Consider the following 19250-nt stretch of genomic DNA (forward strand, 5'->3'; position numbering starts at 1 on the left):
GTAGGTAGAAGAGTCAGCATTTAGATTTGTATCACTATCAAACATCAACAGCGGTTATTGATTTAGTGTGCCCATTTATGGTTCTATATCCATTTCTGAAGAACAAAAGAAAATCCACCACACTGTCATTCCTGTTTGCTCCACAACTCAATGAACCTAAGAAACCAGTGTTTCGGACCATTAAGCCATTGGGGAGCAAACATATGCATTTTTTTAGCAGACTCTTTTATCCAAAGCAACTCACAGTACAATAATGAGTGCATACACCTTCCGCATATGGTCCCAGCAGGAACTGAACCAACAAACTTAGCGTGGTTGGCACTCTACCAACTGAGCAACACAGCGACCACTAACACTAATTAAACAAGAATGCCAGTTGCTGCTGGAGCTGCGTTTCCTCATGTTCTGAGTTTGTCATGGTTCAGTACAAGGTGTGTTGATAACCTTGTAATTATATCTATTTCTGAAATTACTGAAATTATTCTCTAAAGCATTCTGTGTAAAAAAAAAAAGAAGAAAAAAAAGAAAGAAGAAGAAGCAATTTGGCTGCTTTGCTATGGGGTCGGGAGGGGGAGGGGGAGGGGGTCGTTTTGCACCATGTTTTTGTCCTTGGGCCTTGGGCAGCCTGAGTGAGCCTCTCTATCAGCGGTGGAAAGTGTCTCGTTGTCCTCGTTTATTTTTGGGGCACTGTTCCACGGGGTGCAAATATAGAGCGGGGCCACCACACCCTCAGGCCACTCCTCATACCACAGAGATGGTCGAGTTCCTCCAGGCAGAGTTACACAGGACCAGCAGTGAATAGCACTGCTGACTTGACACACACCCTCTTGTGAAGTATAACAAAGCCTTATAAACATGGTCATAATACCTTATAGATACAGTAATAGATTACTATGAAACGGTATGGTAAAAGAATAGGACAACTAAGCATTCAAATTTAAAGCATCTAAAGCATTAAAGCCATACTCTGAAACACACACAAAAAGCTTACTCTAGTGTAACTAACAAATTAAAAGATTTGTGTTATGCTTATAAGGTCTATGAAAATAAAGTTAGGCTTAAAGCTAAATCTGCAACAGATGCACTGCAAACACTGAAATCTTTCCAACAGTTCAAATGTTATACAGAATAAGTACTATGTTTGTTTTGTAACAATGCTTCTTTCATGGTAGGGCACATAAATGATGCAGTGTTGAAGAGACAGAAATGCAGCCTTATGTTTGACTTCCATTCAGCTTCACCAACTGCTGTTGAAGAGAAAGAAGTCATGCATAAAACAGACTCTTAACTTACTAGGGTATCACTCTTTGAAACATACTGTCATTAAATGTGCTGTATAAATAAACATTTTGCCACATACATAAAATGTGAATTGTCTCACAACTTGCACTAGCTCCTTGATCCAACAACATAACACAGAAGAAAACCAATGCAATGTTGTTAATAGTTACAGTGTTCATACTATATTGTATGCAGGCATAGAGGAGCAGCTTTATGTAAAGTGTTACTCCCAATATACAAAGAAATTTGAGATTTGGCCAGAGAATCTCTACTTTGAATTCTTCTCTCAAGGTGTCTATGTGAAAAGCACACAGGGAAAACAAACATACCATGATCCTTCTCCAATTACAGTCCCCAGATTCCACTTCCATGCTCAAATACTAATGCTCATTGGCCAAATTATACATCAACCAACTTGGCTGTCTAAAAATAGTTTCTGCGGGACGTTTCTCATCCTTTTGGCAGTGACCTCATGTCCTTATTGTGCTCTATGGGGAATAAGTGACCGCATCCGTTGCAGCAACAACCCCGCCACAACGAATGGATGCACCATGGGAACGGGGAAGCTCCTCCCAGAAATACAAACAAAACATCTCCAATCAGGATCAGATTACTCACTTATTCCCACTGACTGCTCTCAGGGATCATGACTCATTAAATGTGTGAATTAAATCGCTGAATGGACCTCTAAACTCAACGGGACAAAGGACAATGGTAAGACGCAAAATACGACAAAACTGTCCAACAACATAACATTTCCAAGAGACTATTCTCAGCGTGAGGGATACTTTTGCACATCGATAGCTCAATAGATTATAGTAATATGAGGGCATGAAGGTGCTACAATGCACGCAATGCTATGCAATGTAATCAATCATAAAACAACAAGAAAGAAATAGATTATTATGAGTGGCTATACTATGAATAGTATGTGGATTGTTGTCCATGCCACTCACATCAGAGCTCCTACAGTAAGGCCTGGATAATTATCACCATAACTTTTTCACCCATGGTTTAGTTCTGTTGGCCTCAAGCAAATCTACAGCACTTAGATGCTTTAGTGTGTGTGCTGTGGGTTGCAGCATCACAGCACTGCATTGTTCGAAAAACGCTTAGAGCCCCCAGCCCTCTCGAGAAGAAACCAGATAAATGCAAACACATGCTAATATAATGAGCCTCAATTAACTGAGCTTAGCCTCCTAGCAAGGCAACTTAGAGCCTCAGCAGCTATTGCAGTGGTGTAGTTGACGCTGAGCTTTAATTGGCACCAAAGCTGTAATGTATTTGCTGTTCCATTGCGGATTTTGGTTTTAGCCATAGGCATTACCTACCAATGGGATCTTGGGAGGATATTTACCAACTACTAGGACACAAGTGTCTTGTTATTTATCGATGCAAGTGTCTTATTTGTGATATGTTTCCAACAGAAGGTACCCTAGACCTTTACAGCTTTGTTTACCATCGAGAAGGAGGGAAACACACTAAATTCTTGGGCTGGTTTCTGATCTATATCTGCTGCAGGCTGGTTGCATTCCACAGCTCCCTGTAACACCTCATGCCAGTTATAGCCAGATGTCATCCACTTACTATGCAGCCTACCACGCCAACTCTATTTTGGAGCTGTCGGTTAATACTTTAAATATGGCCACTGATAAGGAGGTCGCTATTGTTGTTGGTGCCCTTCAGGGAGAATGTCAGTGAAGACAAAAACAAAGGCTCTAATGGTGCTGTAACTCTTGTAGATAAGAGGAGCTTCATTCCAAAAGTCTATATATCCATTTGCTAAATGTTTGGTCAAGGTGACATTTACACAAACATAATAAAGGCTTTTATTTCATGACGGCAATCATTTTATTGGAAATACATTTTTGAAAATGCTGGATATAGCATTTTTGGAATTAAACTCTTCATACATACGTATGCATACTGTACAAAACTGCTCTGCTCTGTGTACCTAGAAAACAGAACCCAAAACCCCATCTGGTTTGAACTCCAAGCATCCACATCTGGAAAAACCCAACGTTAATGAGATTAACAGATTGAACAGAGAAGCCAGCCACACTTTGAAGTCCTTTTAATTAAAAACTAAACTAACCATGGAAACCGAATTAGCTTGGTGTTCTAAGGAAATCACTGATGTTTATGATGTTTACAATGACAGCTAAGTGTAGAATTGCAGGATATTAAATATGTTTCACCAAAAACAGGACCAAAGTCATAATAACTAAACATATGTGCAACCGGGAATAGTGTCCTGACCTTTGGCCACTTCCTGTGCATGTGTGTACCTGTGAATATGGTCCTCTAGTCTCTTCCTTTTCTCTTCGTCCTGCTCCAGCTGTCGTCTTCGGCCCTCGTCTTCGTCGTGTGTTCCGGTGGGGGTTCCCTGGAGCAGCCAGCGCTCCCTCATGGCTTTGGACTACAAGAGAGAGAGAGAGAGAGAGAGAGACAAGAGGGGAGAATTAGTAAGAGGATCTTTTCATTTCAATAATGGTATGTAGTACTGTGGTCTCCAATTGTCAAAACCAATTGAACATCTAAGTTAATTATATGGCCAGCACTCTCAAATAAAGAAAAAGGTGTCAAGCCTTGATCAGCACAGAGGTCATCTTGCCACTAAGCTAAAGTATTGGGACCAATGGGATCATGAGAGCACAGAAAAGTAATATTTTGCACATCTCAAACATTGGAGAACCGGCGCTATGGCAAAAATGATACAGATAATTAAAGGAAAGGCCCAATACATTACTAGGTATATAAATGCTCCCCAGTGCTTTAGTCCTGCATCAGAAACAACGTATCGACTTCACAGGTTTGTAAAGTCGATACGGTGTTTGTGGTGCAGGAATAAATCACTGGGGAGCACTTATATATTATGTGTGGGCCTTTCCTTTCTTTACCATTGGGATCATTTGCACCAGTTAGCAAGGTCACAACACAGTAGTTCTCACAACACAATCTAGAAAGATCCTAACTGTGTTTCTACAAGAAGATCTACCAAAATCAAGCATAGTTGTTTGTCCAATGCATTTGATCCTATGTGCAGTTTCCACAACAGACAAAGCGTAATAAACCAGAGTTGGTTCCTGGTGTCAGGGTTCAGAGAGTGATTTAAGGCCACCAGTGGTTTGTTGACACTTGTTTGCCTGTTCTTCCAGAGAACCAGCAGAGCAGTAGGAGCAGCTAGCGCACAGTTCAATTATGAATGCGACCAACTGTTTCACAACCTGGTGATAGTATGTGGCAGCAAGCATTCAGGGCTACTGGCTGAGAGCTCAGGTTTGCCAGCAAGCTCAATAAAGTCTGGCAGAGCCACATTTAGCCTATCTGGTCACATATCTCTGCACCCCCCAAAAACACATTTTATGCATAACTAAATATCATCAGAGAGTGCCTTATATTTAGCAAAACAAAAATATTTCCACCTCTAGTGTAGCAGAAATGGACAAAGTCACTATGCTTTGGCATTCGTACAGAATAACATCTCAAACCAAAATATGACACTCTACTATAAATACAGGATGTAAGCACTTGGCAGAGAGAGAGGCTAGTGTGTTACCATGGACCTAACTCTGTGTCATCTCGTTACATAAACTCATTGAAGTTAAAATAACTTCCAAACAAAATTATGAGGGCTCCATTAATGTTTTGTGAGAGTTACATAGTTTCAAACCCCTTGGAACATTTTCAGACCTAATTTCCTGCACTCTTCCTAATCTGACTCTTCTCAAGCACAATGTCACAAATTCCTCAGATATTAAATACACACTACAAAGGTAATTTATTATGAATGTTTCTACAACGTCAATGAATTTGTGATGAATGCTTTATGTAAGGTGTATACCCCTTACATAAAGGAAAGTGTTACCAAATCTATGTTGCCAATCAATGTCAGTCTTTCCGGCAGATACATTACATACAAATCTAAATTTCTTTTAAGTGCAGCAGGCTATATTGTTCACTTCACAAGGAGGAAATACAGTGACAAAGGATGACCCCCATAAACCAAGCTAGTGTACCAGCAGGTCGTTGCCACTGTACTTTCCGATGAGAACTAGTCTCAGCCTCATCTCATGCACGCCCACCATTAAACAAACATTCCACTTCCTGCTCCGATCTCTTTTTCCAACGCTATCAAATCTAAAAACTTCAGTCGCATCTCATACATTTATTGAGGTTGTACAAGAATTCACAGCTTGCTATATGAGTGTCTTATTTAAATGTTAGGTTTAGTTATTAAGAGGAGAGACAAAGCCTGAGGTATGCAGGGACTCCTCCACAAAGAACTGCTGTGTGTGTAAATCTCACAGTGTTTACTCACTGTCTCACCCACAGAGCTGATGTTGTCTTTTAAATAGTCCCACAGGCCAAGGCTTTATCAAATTGCTTTAATCTCAGGAAATAAGTGCCACTTCCCTCAAAGCAACTCTTTTCTCTGGAGAGTGGAGAAACAAAGACTCTTTCAAGACACACTTCAAGCTGGGCCGAATTTGTTTTTGTGAAAAGCAATTGGCATTAAATGTGGGTGCTTTTCTTTTACAACAAGAACAATTTTCTCTGCAAGGCAACTCCTATGCATCTGATAACATCGGCCTACTCGAACAGTGGGACAGTACAGTGGGGTGCAGTACTGGAATGAGAGAATGTACCCTAGTTGTAGATTCGCAAACTGTGGGAAAATAATCTGGTTTCTGGTTGAATGCTGTATAGTAAATAGAAGCATCTTTGAAGTTGGGCCTCTTTTTAGTGTGATATTAGCATTAGGTTGGGAATAAACAAACAAACAAACAAACCAACAAACAAACAAACTAACTATCTGCTAATACAACAACGCTGGTGATAATAAAAAGGAGAGTGGAAAGCCAATTTAATGTCATATTTTTTGTTCATCTATTGGGAAATGTGAAAGAGAGAGGAGGTAGGTGAGTGGGTGAACGTAGGAAGAGGCAGTCTGGGGATTAAATCCCCTGCCTATTGGGGCAAAATGTGGACTGTGGGCGGCAGTGCTAACCACTAGACCAGATGCATTTGTTAAACTTCATCTCTCATTACCACCCACATACACAGTCTCTACGAGAGGTATTTACCTTGAGGTGTTGAAACTGCAGTACCAGGTCATCCAGCTGGCTTCGTTTGTCTTCGATCTCCGTTTGTCGTTTTCGTTTTTCCTGAAAAAAAAAAGAAAGAAAATGAGTTATTTTTAATCAACAGTCAGATTATACAAATGAAGGCCTCTTTGGCTGTAGGACAAGCCAACTGACAGACATAGGACCTTGGGAATGGAGATCAGCGGCACTGCATGTTACAAACCACACTGACGGTAAAGAGTGATTGTCCTCGTTTGACACAGGATGCGCACAAGCTCTGCAATGCTAACCTTACCAGTCATGACATGCTGCCATGCACAGGTCTTCTGAATTACAACAGAGGGTCATCTCCATACAGTGTAAAACAGTGTGCTGTTTGGGATGAGGGTGCTAGGAGGGTGAGCTAAAGGAGATGTGACGGATGAGGGGGTTAGGGGCTGAGCCACTGGACGATGTGAGGGATGAGGGAGTTAGGGGCCAAACCATTGAGGGTGTGAGGAGCAATGCTGTTTGGGATGAGGGTGCTAGGGGCTCAGCTAGAGAGGATGCGAGGGATGAGGGGGTTAGGGGCCAAGTTTTTAATGGAACCATGATGTTAACCAGATGTATCACCATGCTACCCTTTCAGTGGGAACACTGCACATGGGTTACTTCCTGTGTGTTCTATTTATAACTCAGGGAAAGCCCCATAAAGGCTAACATTTCTAGCTACAATACGTCAGTTCTACACATTCGGCACCAACTGAACAAACTCTCAGGTCACCTCTTGACAGCAACACACTGCTGTACTGTGCCATGCTGAGTAGTACCTAAGGAGTTGTCATGGCCTGAATAGTTCAGGGTGGGTTGGGTTGAATATGGTTTCCAGATGTCAGTGGTAATGTGATGTGGTCTTGAAATGGTCCTCACAGATATGGAGCACGCACATACGCAGGCACGCACGCAGGCACGCACGCAGGCACGCACGCAGGCACGCACGCAGGCACGCACGCACGCACGCACGCACGCACACACACACGCACGCACGCACACACACACACACACAGTTATCCACTGGTGAACGTAGGCCTTTTTAGATCAAAGGCACTTCAGAAATGCCAGGAGCCTTTTTGTAATCCACAGATCAATTCATGACATATACATTCACCAAAATAGAAACATAATAACATCCGTTGTCAAATGTCTATTTTTAATTCAAACAGAGACAAGACAGACTATTGTCTACAGACAGACATCAGACAGATTTCTATTCCTCTGTAATGCTGCAACATACAGTAGTTATATGCTTCTGTGTGTGCTGCTGCTACATAGTACTGTACAGTATGCTGCAGTATGGATGCTGTATATACTGCAGCTGCAGTATGGATGCAGCTAGTTAGTATAGTACATCTAGCTGCAGAAAGGATGCTGCTCAGTCTGCTCCTTAATCCCACTGTGTCTCCACCGTCCTGCAGTCCAGGGGGGAGGGGCTCACCACACACACACACACACACACACACACACACACACACACACAAAGTACTGCATAATTCAGCACTGATGATCAGCTGTCTAATCTCTCATCCTCCAGCACAGGGCAAGATGTGACGGGCGTGACAGAGCTCCTCGCCTCTACACTTACTGGCTGCAGAGCTTCGCCGCTCACACTCATCTACACACACTGCAGATGTTCAGCCCTCGCACCCTCCAGAGCCCTTTGTGTTATCACTGTGGGGATGTGACATCAAACCGACACCATCCAGGCCTAAACAGCTTTAAAGAGAGTTTGCACTTCAGCTGACACGCACACATGCACGCACGTTCACACACACACACATGCACACACACACGCACACACAAACACACACACACACACACACACACACACACACACACACACACACACACACACACACACACACAGGCTTACTGTAAAGTGAACACATGTCCACACATTCGATCCTCAAAAACAAATGCATAACACACACATTAAATTTGGAGTCACAAGTAATCCCTCAACACAAGGAAATTCAAATTCTCAGACACTGACATCACATTATCATGTCTACGCTACTAATCTCAGGCCAGCGTTGCTCTGTACTGTAGCTCCGTAGATTTATAGTTATCTTCCACAAGATCTTGTGATATATGCATACTTTTATATTCCTGGTTGAGTATGTTGAACTAAACCAAGGGGTCAAAGAATCCAAGCTGCCCATCATCATCTGATGAGGTCATACATGGCCGTCCTCCATAGCCACTGTTTATTTCTATTTTGATTTAAGGGTTATAATTACCCCGACAGGCAGCACATTCTTAGCGGCTCCCTCTACAAAATCCCCACTGAGGAATGGGACCAGGTTCCTGCTTCTCCAGGTCCTTAAGCTGCGTAGAAGTCAGTGCTGTCTGCATATCTGTTACTCACCAAGTATGCTGACACATGCCGGAGGAGTGGATTCAGATGCAGACTAGAGACATGACCATCCCCTGCCTGGCTAACATGCAACACACATTATTTAACTACGGGATACCCAGGCTATGACTAAAACTGTGAAATGTGTCAGATCTACGGTAGGGTCATAGATCGTTTGATTGAGATGGGTTTTTTTGCTTATTTTTTTTGGGCCAAGCGGTGTAGTTGATTACATGAATGTATACTAGTTCAGGTGATTGCAAAGAGCAATTATAGTAGTAAGAGATTAGGGTAGTTGTTTTTGTTAAAAAAACAGGGACCCAAACCAGGAATCTCTGTTTTAAAGGATCCGTTGTCTTTGGGTTGAAATGGAAAACATCTGCCCTATAGCGCCAGGAACTCCCCCTCTCTTTCTCTTTACCTCTTTCACTCTCTCTCTCCTCTCTCTCTTCCTGCTAATCCCAGATCCCAGATCACAGACTGAGACATGAGAACTGTCTCAACACTTTTTGCATACAGAAATGTACATGTAACCATAGGGGGGATGAGGAAGAGAGGGGGAGGGAGAGAGAAAGAGTGTATTACAGTCACAGACAGAGGAATTATTCAGTTTTTTGAACATACTGAAATAGCCATTCAACATAATAAACAAATCTCTGAACCTCTGAATCTCTGAATATTGAAGCAAGAGTAAAAAAACCCATGCTCGTAAACTTAATAAATGGAATAAACTAAGAATAGCATTTTTTTGCTCCCGGTGTGTGCATTCCCATTTTGAGGATAAATCTTACCTCTGGAATTGAAACTTTACAGAAGTTTTTTTTTTTTTGCTGAATTGGATAAGTACCCATTTATTTCCCAATACCTCTTCTGAAATGTCAACTCCATTGAATACAAATCTGGATGTTGGTTAGATCATGCCTCTAAGGTCATGTGTGGAGGTTTCCTACTGAAAGCAAGGACCCAAGTGTCCCATAGAGAGTCAGAGAGTTCCTGTGATGTGTCATAGTTCAGTCCTCGAACTGCACACCCCCAGCGGGAAATATGTTCACATTCTTGATGACACAACCTCCCACTCCCTGACAATACAGACAGCCTCTCTGAAGATGAAGACAGCATGAACTGGCAGGAGTGTTCCAATGCTAATGCTAGGAGTGTTCCAATGCTAATGCTAGGAGTGTTCCAATGCTAATGCTAGGAGTGCTCCAATGCTAAAAAAAAAAAAAAAGACAAAAAACGAACAACAAGATATTTCAACATAGGTGGGGAAAGAACAGGTTAAAGTGGTTTGAATTGGGTTAAGGGGTTCATAATCACACAAAGAACATTTAACGGTTTCCTTTAGCTCACTCTGGGAGTCCCAATAGGTATCAGCTAGGAGAGGGCCAGGCAGCCAAGCTGGCTTCTTATCAAGACAGTCACAAGTGTATGTGCCCCTGTGGTCAGACTAAAATAGAGTGAACATAATATTCAGAGAAAGCACTTGGAGAATGGAAATCGTAGCCTGCAACCTACAGTACTGTATCTGGGCTGTGTTATCTGATCCAAACAAAGATCAACATCATTGTCCCAGTGTTATGTAGTTGTTCATCACTCTGTCTCTATCTACACAGGGCAATTCTCGCCATTGATTTTCACTCCCACATGTCACATCAGGGGAATACAATGATATTCATCTCTCTCTTATTTTAGAGACGTGAATTACTAGAGAGAAGTCTTTATGAATGCATTGTACATGGAGTGGAGGACTATGCTGAAAATCATGATCTGATCTGATTTAATTGGAAAATCAGCGTCAGTATGTTGACTGTAAGATTCAGGTCATGACACGGGAAGTCACTGATTTAAATTCTGTTAAATCATCAGATACCCATTACCAATACAAATACAATTTGATCTCAGTGAGACTAACCTGATACAAGGTTAAATTAAATTAAATAATGTAGAGAACTTATAACAGATTAATCTTGAGACTACATACCTTCAGCCTGAGACCACATACAGTCCTCAGTTAACGCAATGACCATGTATGAGTACGAGACTCTTCATGCAGTCCCATCAAAAAATTGTCTTCCAATTCAATCTAGGGAATAATGCCTAAACATTGGCGAGACGCCACCCTAAGAGCCCCAATGTGTGACAGGTTTCAGATCAGACGACGTTGTGCCTTTGACTAAAAGCTGACACAGAACCAATCAGGTTCTTTGGTGCTGTGCAGTCCAAAATGTGTTCAACGCCTTGACATATACTGTAAGACATGTATTTAATGGGAAACTTGGATGGAACACAAAAACAACCCGGCATAATCCCTAGAGGAAGCCAACAGAAGGTACGTGGCTATCAGGCATGCTAATAACTGTAATGCGAACGCAGTGAAAATCAAAAGTCTGCAATCTATTATGGGTCTCCACATGTGGTAGGTATTTCATGACGACTGCTGGGGAGGATAACAAGACATTTTCATTTAAACATAGCAAGCATTCTTCTTAGCTTCTTAAGCCGCAGTTTACTCAACCTCCCACGTACCATTAAAAGCTCTATTATACCAACTTGAGCCCCTGATCAGACCAGTTAGGAAATACCAGTGAGCAAATGAATTACATATATCCTCTTATGCCTTATAGTTATGACCTGTCATACTTTTTAAAAGCAGTTCAGGAAAAGATATGCTTAGCCGAGCTTTGTGAGAGTTGACACAAGTGAGTTTAGGTGAAACTCCAGCTAGGCTGAAACCAAACAAACTCATCTACCCAGCATCATCTATACTGTTAGTAGTTTACTTTGCTTTACTTTATTGATTCCACATGGCAGCAAAAAACATTACTGAAACACATGGGCATTTCCGACAATAAAATGCACAATACATTTCAAACACATTGGTAAAAACACAGAGGCGTATGATACGGTGTGGCAGTACAAATGGCTATTGTTCATTATTAATGAGTTGAATTAATGAGGATTTTCTGGAGCATTATGTACAGTTTCTGACAGTGAGCTTCTGACTGTGTCTTGTATGCCTTTTGGTGGATGTTTCCCTGGATGGAGGTAGCCAGTGCCTGAATTGGGATGTAAGAAGTGAGTTTGCAAAGTCCTTGCTAGATGGTTAGCTGTCTGTCACTGAGGGAGGGAAGTGAGGGGGTCTGGAGGGCGTCCTGGTAGCCAGAGCAAGATCTACCCAGTATGGTCCTACACGCCCTTTGTTTGGATTTGCTCTAGCTGCCTGGTTTGCTCCTCTGTTAAGGAACTGTCTGGCTGTATACTCATGGACTGGGTGGATGTACCCAGTGTAGATGGTGGTGAGGTTTGTAACTCTAAAACAATATAGTTCAGGTCAATGGAACTTTTTTGTGTTTCATCAACTTCATATACTGTAGGGTCGTCGAAATCAGTCAGGGACATCAGTTTGTGGTCTAGACCAATGATGTCATTCTGTAAATGTAAGAACTGTGTGATTTAGATCCAGATGTTTGGCTCTGTGTCATTGGCTCAGGTACTGTATGCCGATGTGCTAAAAAATTCTGTCATCGAACACTTCATTCAGTTACACTGATGTAATAAACATGTAATAAAAAAGTAGGGAATGTTGAAGCAACTCAATCTGAACAAAGCCAAGATCCAAACTCAGTTAACGCTGCTGATGCTTTTGAGATTGTCATGATACAAAGTGAATCAAATCTGGACTACATTCTAAACATATCTCCTAGGGGTGTGAATCTTTCCCTTCAGACCGATTCAATACACATCTAGACACATGGTCTATGATATGATACAGGAAAGATATATTTAAACATATAACGATTTGATACGGTTCAATTCAACATTAAATCAAAGTTAAAATATTCATCTTCCAAACAAGTCACTAAATACTAATACTAAACATATTAGTTAGCTCCTTTGCGAATGGTAATGGATACTGTAACGGCCAACTGTTTCATCACTTAGCACTGTGGGATGTTTGGGATGCCAACCAAGGTCATATGACTCAAGCAGGTGTTGAGTGCTCTTACTGTGCGGAGCTTCAGCACTGCAGCTCACCAATCCAACTATCTGTGACATTTACCCCCCTGCCTGGGTGATACTTCTTACTGTCACTTGTCACTGCTACAACCTGTAAACAGGCATTAGCCATTAAAGTTGTTGTGCTTAGACAATTAGCTGGTGTTAATCAATACTATACTACTAAATGTAGCCATAATGAAGTAGCCTAGACACATTTCCTGGGCAAATCAATACCAAAATGAATGTTTTGGCACAGCCTATGTATTCTTGAAGTAAGCAACTGAGGTTGTTCCAAAAAACATTAATCTACAAACCAGATGTAATTGAAGTGGCCTGAAAAATGTCCTTGTTGTAAGACCATAGATTCTATTGACACATCATATATCCACAGACACAAACCAGTGGCCCCTAACTGAAAGTCACAAGAACGATAGAGAAGAGCCCACCTGACCAGAGTTCCTGCTCCAATGCCCCACCCCCCAAAACTATGCCTGCCAGGCTGGCGTAGAAGGCCAAGACAGCTGCCGCTAAAATTAGCCATGTCCCGTAACGCCTGCCCTGCTGGCCCAAGACAAACAGGGGTACTGTTGTGAAGGGGGGGATCAGTGGGGTAGGGAGGAGGTTGAGGGAGCCAAGGCGCTTAAGTCATCTGTGTAAACACGTCAGAATGCTCCCTGCAGACGCCCCAGAGACGCACCGCCCACACTCCTCTGGCCTCACCCCTTTTCTCCTCTCGTCAGCCTAACACCCCCTAATACACACATTCATTTACACACACATGCACACAAAATTGCACGCACACACGCACGCATGCATGCACGCGCACACACTCACACACACACACACACACACACACACTCACACACACACACACACACACACACACACACACACATACACACACACACACTCACATACACACACACACACACACACACACACACACACATAAACACACCTCCCCCACCTCCCCCACTTCTTACGGTAAGAAGGGCTCACAGTTAATTAGAGCTATGGAGGGCTCTCCATTCATTGGATGATGTGAAAAGCCGCAGAACCAAAGTTGGCCGGCCAGCCTGTACCAGAGCCCATACCAGAGAGCTCTGGCTGAGGTTTGAGGCACGGCACCAAAACACAGGGCAGGCTCAAACCAGGGTAATGACTCTATGAAAAAATAGCTGCTCTTTTTCAGGATAGCAACAGCAACAGCAGCACAGTCAGTTGTATGGGAAAGCAGTCTGCAGTCTACCTCTGTGATTATATGGTGATTACATGTTAATTACATGGTCAGATTTAATGAGATGACACGAAAACTTAACTAACCAATCCAATTAGTACCTGTAAAACTGTGAACTGATGTAACGTATAGACCTCATGGTGCCCTAACAGTCTAATTACAGACTGTAACATGTTGTCTAATAAAAATACAAAAAGAACCAACACATCACAATAAGCTGTTTGCCATTCTGAAGTAGAATACTAATCCACAATCGAGAATGGAAGTTATTTTAAGTTAAGTTGTCATACAAGTCAAAAGGATTTTCCAAAATAAAGTTTAGTCTAGTTTCAAGGCTCCACCATTGCTCGCATGGTTGGTCAACTTCAACATGATTCAGTGGCTCAAGGGAAACGAGGCAGGAAGATGGATGGAGCCGAGGGTACGGGCGGGACGCACACATGTTGTGCAGGGAGAGAAAAGGTAAACAGATAACCCGGAGCGAGGTCATCTTCTAACAGACCCAGTACAACGTACTGTAGCGTAGCAGTTAAAAGGGATAGCCTAATTCACCTAAATAACACAATTACGTTTTTGTTTCTTTACCCTGAAAGCAGTCTATGGACAGGGAGAAAGTGATCCAATCCACGTTTTGGGTTTTATTACCTAGCCAAAAAACAATGGAAGTCAATGTACCCTAAATTAGCATGTTTGAAATGTTATGACTGATTCATCCAAAATTCTCTGAAAAGACTCTCTGAATGACTTTATATAAATTACTTTGAGATGATTCAGAGAATATATTTCAAGGACGCTAATCTAGGATATAGATGGATAGAGATGGATAGAGACCAACTCAGGATATAGTAGAAGAATCAACCCAGAATTTAATAGAAGAATCAAAAGCCACTAATGGACATAAGAACATTAAGTACAACAAGATGGAGTGAATTATCACTAGTATCATGTTATAATCTCTGCAGGGATAGGATAACTTTTGTACTGTATGGGTGTGCTATAAAACTATACTATACTTCAGGCTTATTCATAACTGGTGCTAGGGACCTTCCTAGCAGCTTGACTGCAGGAAGATTAATAGTCACAAAGTGGCAATAATAAAGAATAAAGGTCTATAAAGCTATACAGTAGACTATCTTACTGTACTTCAGGCGATGTCATCTGGTGCTAGAGGTGTCCCTACAGTATTACCTCCTGCTAACAGCACATGGACATGGACGTTTTTATTATTCATGATCAAAACAGCCAGTCAGCTGCACGTATGGGTTATGGCGCGGGACCCCTTGCTGTGTGGTCCTTCATTTATGGCCCTAATTGCACTTCACACTTCAGTGGCGTGATAGAGATTGACTACTGTCTGCGTATATCAGTGTCTGAAGTGTATGGTCAGATATTATCAGACATTAGTAAAGCAAACACTATAATCGTTTATGTTTCGTTGTTCTGCCTTTAAATTTAGCCAGTGTGAACAATGTCTATATTATGAAAATTTAACAGACAATAACATATTCTTATCTTATCTTAGTGGTTTGTTTTTTGTGGTTATATCAGTTATGGTTAGAAGGCCTATGAGCACTGTTTCTGTTTAACCATCCGAAATACTGCTGGAAAACCTATAAAGCACAGTCGTCCCATTCAACATCTCTCCATAAATTCCATTGCATTGATGTCAACACAGCGGTAAACTCAGGACACCACCACCACACAAACCTGGAGACTCCCTTTAGTCAAAACAAAGAGACGGTTGGAGGACTGGAGTCTAGGACATTGTTTGTTGTTGTTCAGGTTTCATTCACTCCAGTCCAGAGAGGAATGTGTCCACTACCTGTGAACGTTCCTGGTTATCAATGATGTCAGTGCAGAAGAGAGGCCACTGTAGAGGTTAACTAAACCTTAGCACTCCAGGGAAATGGGAATGGAAGATATACAGTATTACTTAGCTTGGTTATAGCCTGGCTTTTCTGTGGCGCAAAGTAAAAGACACATGAGGAGGAACAACCATATGAGGTGATTGTGAACCTGAATCTCACTGAATAGGATCCATTTGATGCAAGACCTGAGCATTCATTTGTAATACAGCCTCTCACCAGGGCAATTTACTATGTGTTGCCTGGATATTAAAATGACTGCTGGTGGTTTCTTCAAGGAGGAATTCACTGACACAGATCTAAATTCAATAGATATAGACCTGAACCCTCTGTGCAATTCTAATGCATGAACGCTCTGCACCTAACTCAATTTACGTTGATCAAAAGTCACATGCGAGCATCAAATGCAAGGTTTGTGTGTTCCACTGTACCCCGTGCCTCACGCTCTGTACCCTCCTTGCCAATGGAGCAAGCCAAACCACATTAGTCGAACCTCGTCTGATTCTCAGGTTGATTTATAAAGCTAATCACCTCCTCCTGCTCTCCAACTTCAATTATTAATACTTCCCTCTGCTTGACTGTAGCCGCTAGTGCCATTACAAAGGTGTTCTGTCACTGTACTTAACCTTTCGAATGAGCCCTTCTCATCTCCAAGTCATTAGAGAACCCAGACACCAACACTTAACACATGCCAGAAGCGTGCTAAGAGCCTTTCAGTTGGGTAATGTGAATGGGATAATGTTTACTTTATAACAAACAAACCTCTTAGTCCGTGTCAACACAGTTACTGGCCTGCACAGCCTCTATATTGAAGTCAAATGTATATATATACCTCGGCATTGCAGCAATGCACTGTAATAACTTGGCCAAAATAGTTTTTCCATCTGTTGCACATCACTTGCGTGTTTGTTTGTGTGTGTGTGTGTGTGTGTGTGTGTGTGTGTGTGTGTGTGTGTGTGTGTGTGTGTGTGTGTGTGTGTGTGTGTGTGTGTGTGTGTGTGTGTGTGTGTGAGTGTGAGCTGAGGCACTTGCTGGCATCAAATTTAGTCCCTCTCAGCCTCTTGTAAAACTGTTGCTCATCAACTCATATCAGAGCGTCACTGCATTTTCTGGGGGGTGCGCTTCTTCCCACCAAGATCCAAGATTGCTTTCCATAAAACAAAAGAAACGACAAACTGCTTCACAACCAAAACTGTTGTGGGGGTTGTATGGGTCCATTTATAAAACCAGTCACACCTCAATCCTCTACACATCTGGAAAAATCCTAGTTTTCCACTAACTTTTCCACACACTCCAACGACCAATAAAAAAATCAGTTCCAAAACGAACAGTTACAAAAACAAATCGGCAAAAGACAGACAGAGATGTGATGAAGTGAGAGGAGAAAGTATAGAAGGATAAAGAAAGAAGAAAGCGATGTGGACTTACCGCGAGGGCTTGGAGCCTCTCCTTGTGAAGTTCAGCCTCAGCCATCCTGTAAAGACAGGGGGGAGAGAGGTGAGTGCTGGTGGGGGTAGAGAGCTGTGCTGCCTGCTTGCCTGGGGTCTGGGAGCGCTGGAGGGGCTGAGACGCAGAGGGAGACAAACAGACAGACAGAGAGAGAGAGAGAGAGAGAGAGAGAGAGAGAGAGAGAGAGAGAGAGAGAGAGGCCAGGCTACGAGGGGTCCTCCGGAGCAGTAATCCAGTCAGAGTGAGAGAGGGAAGAGTGTGCTAAAGGAAGGGCTTTCTCATTCACTGGCCATGTGCCTGAACTAAACCTGCCTGCCTGGCTGCCTGCTGCTGCTGCTGCTGCCGCTGCTCACATTCTCTCTCTCTCCCTCCCTCCCTCTCTCCTCTCTATCTCCTCCCACTCTCTCACTCCCTCCCTCCCTCCCTCCCTCCCTCCCTCTCAGGCACTGGCCATGTATGTGCAGACAGTAGCAAGCAGTTGAGTGGAGGGATAGCAGGCGCGACAGCCATTTTTCACCCTGACAGTCTGAAGGATCTTGCTGCTCCTGGGTGCTGGGAGACAGAGAGAGACTGGCTGGGAGCTACAGAAAGACAGACAAGAGGTCTACACTGCTGAGAGACTGGAGATGAGAAACATTACATCTGGATGGACCAGAGAGACCTCACTAGAGGGACTGACTGACTCACTAGAGAGAGAGAGCATACCCTACCTCAGCTACTTGGATTAGTGATCGCTGTGTGTGTGTGTGTGTGTGTGTGTGTGTGTGTGTGTGTGTGTGTGTGTGTGTGTGTGTGTGTGTGTGTGTGTGTGTGCACGCACGCTGCAAGTTTGTGGCTACTACGAGTGTATGACACTGTGTAAGTGAGGGCTGTGTTTTTGAGACTGGTTTGTGTGACTGTTTGTGTGACTGTTACCAGTGTGATTGTGCATCTACAGTATAACCTTGTATGTGTACATGTGTATGTATGAACCGCCCCCCAGCCCCCCCCCCCCCCCCCCACCAGAACCAAATGCTTGTTAATCTGAAAATAAACAGTCTATGCATTTTTTACTTGAACCCTACATTTTGACGAAAGCCCTTCGCCTCCCAATAGCATCATTAGATATCCGTTATGCAGATGCATCCCCAACCATGCGTGACCTTCAGAGCACAGTTGCAATACTGCAGAAAAGAGCAATGTCAGCTGAAAATCTTGCTTGATTCAACCCATGTTTCACCTCTATTGACTCTCTCAACCCGAGAGCTTCTGCAAGCTTTCGCCACAGATCATCAGCTTCACATTTCACCAGACATCCCATGAACTAAAAGGAGGTAGGGGGGTCAGTGGGGGAAATGTAGCGTAGTAGTAGTACAGTTCCAACTGCCCCCTGTCCCCCATTTTCCCCTATTTCAACACATCCCTCCTGCTCTGGTCTCTCTTGAGTGTAGGGATACAACAACTCCATATATGGAGAAAAGGCAGCGCCAGCAACACAGCAGTCAGCAATGCTGCGTGGAAAGCTCATGGGACTACATAAAAATGCATTGGATGTCCTTAGAACCTTGTGCATACTGATTCTATTTGAAGAAAGACTTGAGGGAGGTTTCTCTCCTTGAAATAGACAGCTCCAAAGAGTGAATATTGTGCCATCATGTGCAGATGTCCAAACAAAAGCCATGTGAATACTCAATATCTTCTGCAATGTGTCACAACTATACTGAAACTAAACCTATCGAAAGAAATGCTTGATATGTATATGCGAAATATTAACAAACATTCAATAAGGTAAATAACCTCTTCGGACATTGCTAATGTCAGATGGATGGAACCTCCCATTGTTGTTGTCGCTACTGTACACCAAAGCATGAAGCATGAAGAAAACTCACACTAACCCTCCTCAATGATTTTCCATGTTCACACGTTCAGGTTTTGGGTCCATGCTCTTTATTTGGGACGAT

General features: G+C 42.7%; 1 protein-coding gene across 1 annotated transcript in view; it reads right to left on the bottom strand.

Annotated features, from left to right (window-relative positions):
* LOC310804660 (paralemmin-1-like) overlaps positions 1–17335 on the bottom strand; it is a gene marked incomplete at its 3' end in the record, with an annotated part of 28087 nt that extends 10752 nt beyond the window's left edge. The window contains exons 1-3 of the mRNA XM_083669978.1: positions 17290–17335; positions 6369–6449; positions 3570–3700 (exon numbers count right to left, since the gene is read on the bottom strand). Of these exons, the coding sequence (XP_083526104.1) occupies positions 3570–3700; positions 6369–6449; positions 17290–17334 (257 nt within the window). The 5' untranslated portion in view covers position 17335. The remainder of the gene's footprint in view (positions 1–3569; positions 3701–6368; positions 6450–17289) is intronic.
* Positions 17336–19250: the final 1915 nt, after the last annotated feature.

The sequence above is a fragment of the Argentina silus genome, assembly GCF_951799395.1.
Source record: "Argentina silus genome assembly, chromosome: 5".
In the NCBI taxonomy this organism is placed as follows: domain Eukaryota; kingdom Metazoa; phylum Chordata; class Actinopteri; order Argentiniformes; family Argentinidae; genus Argentina; species Argentina silus.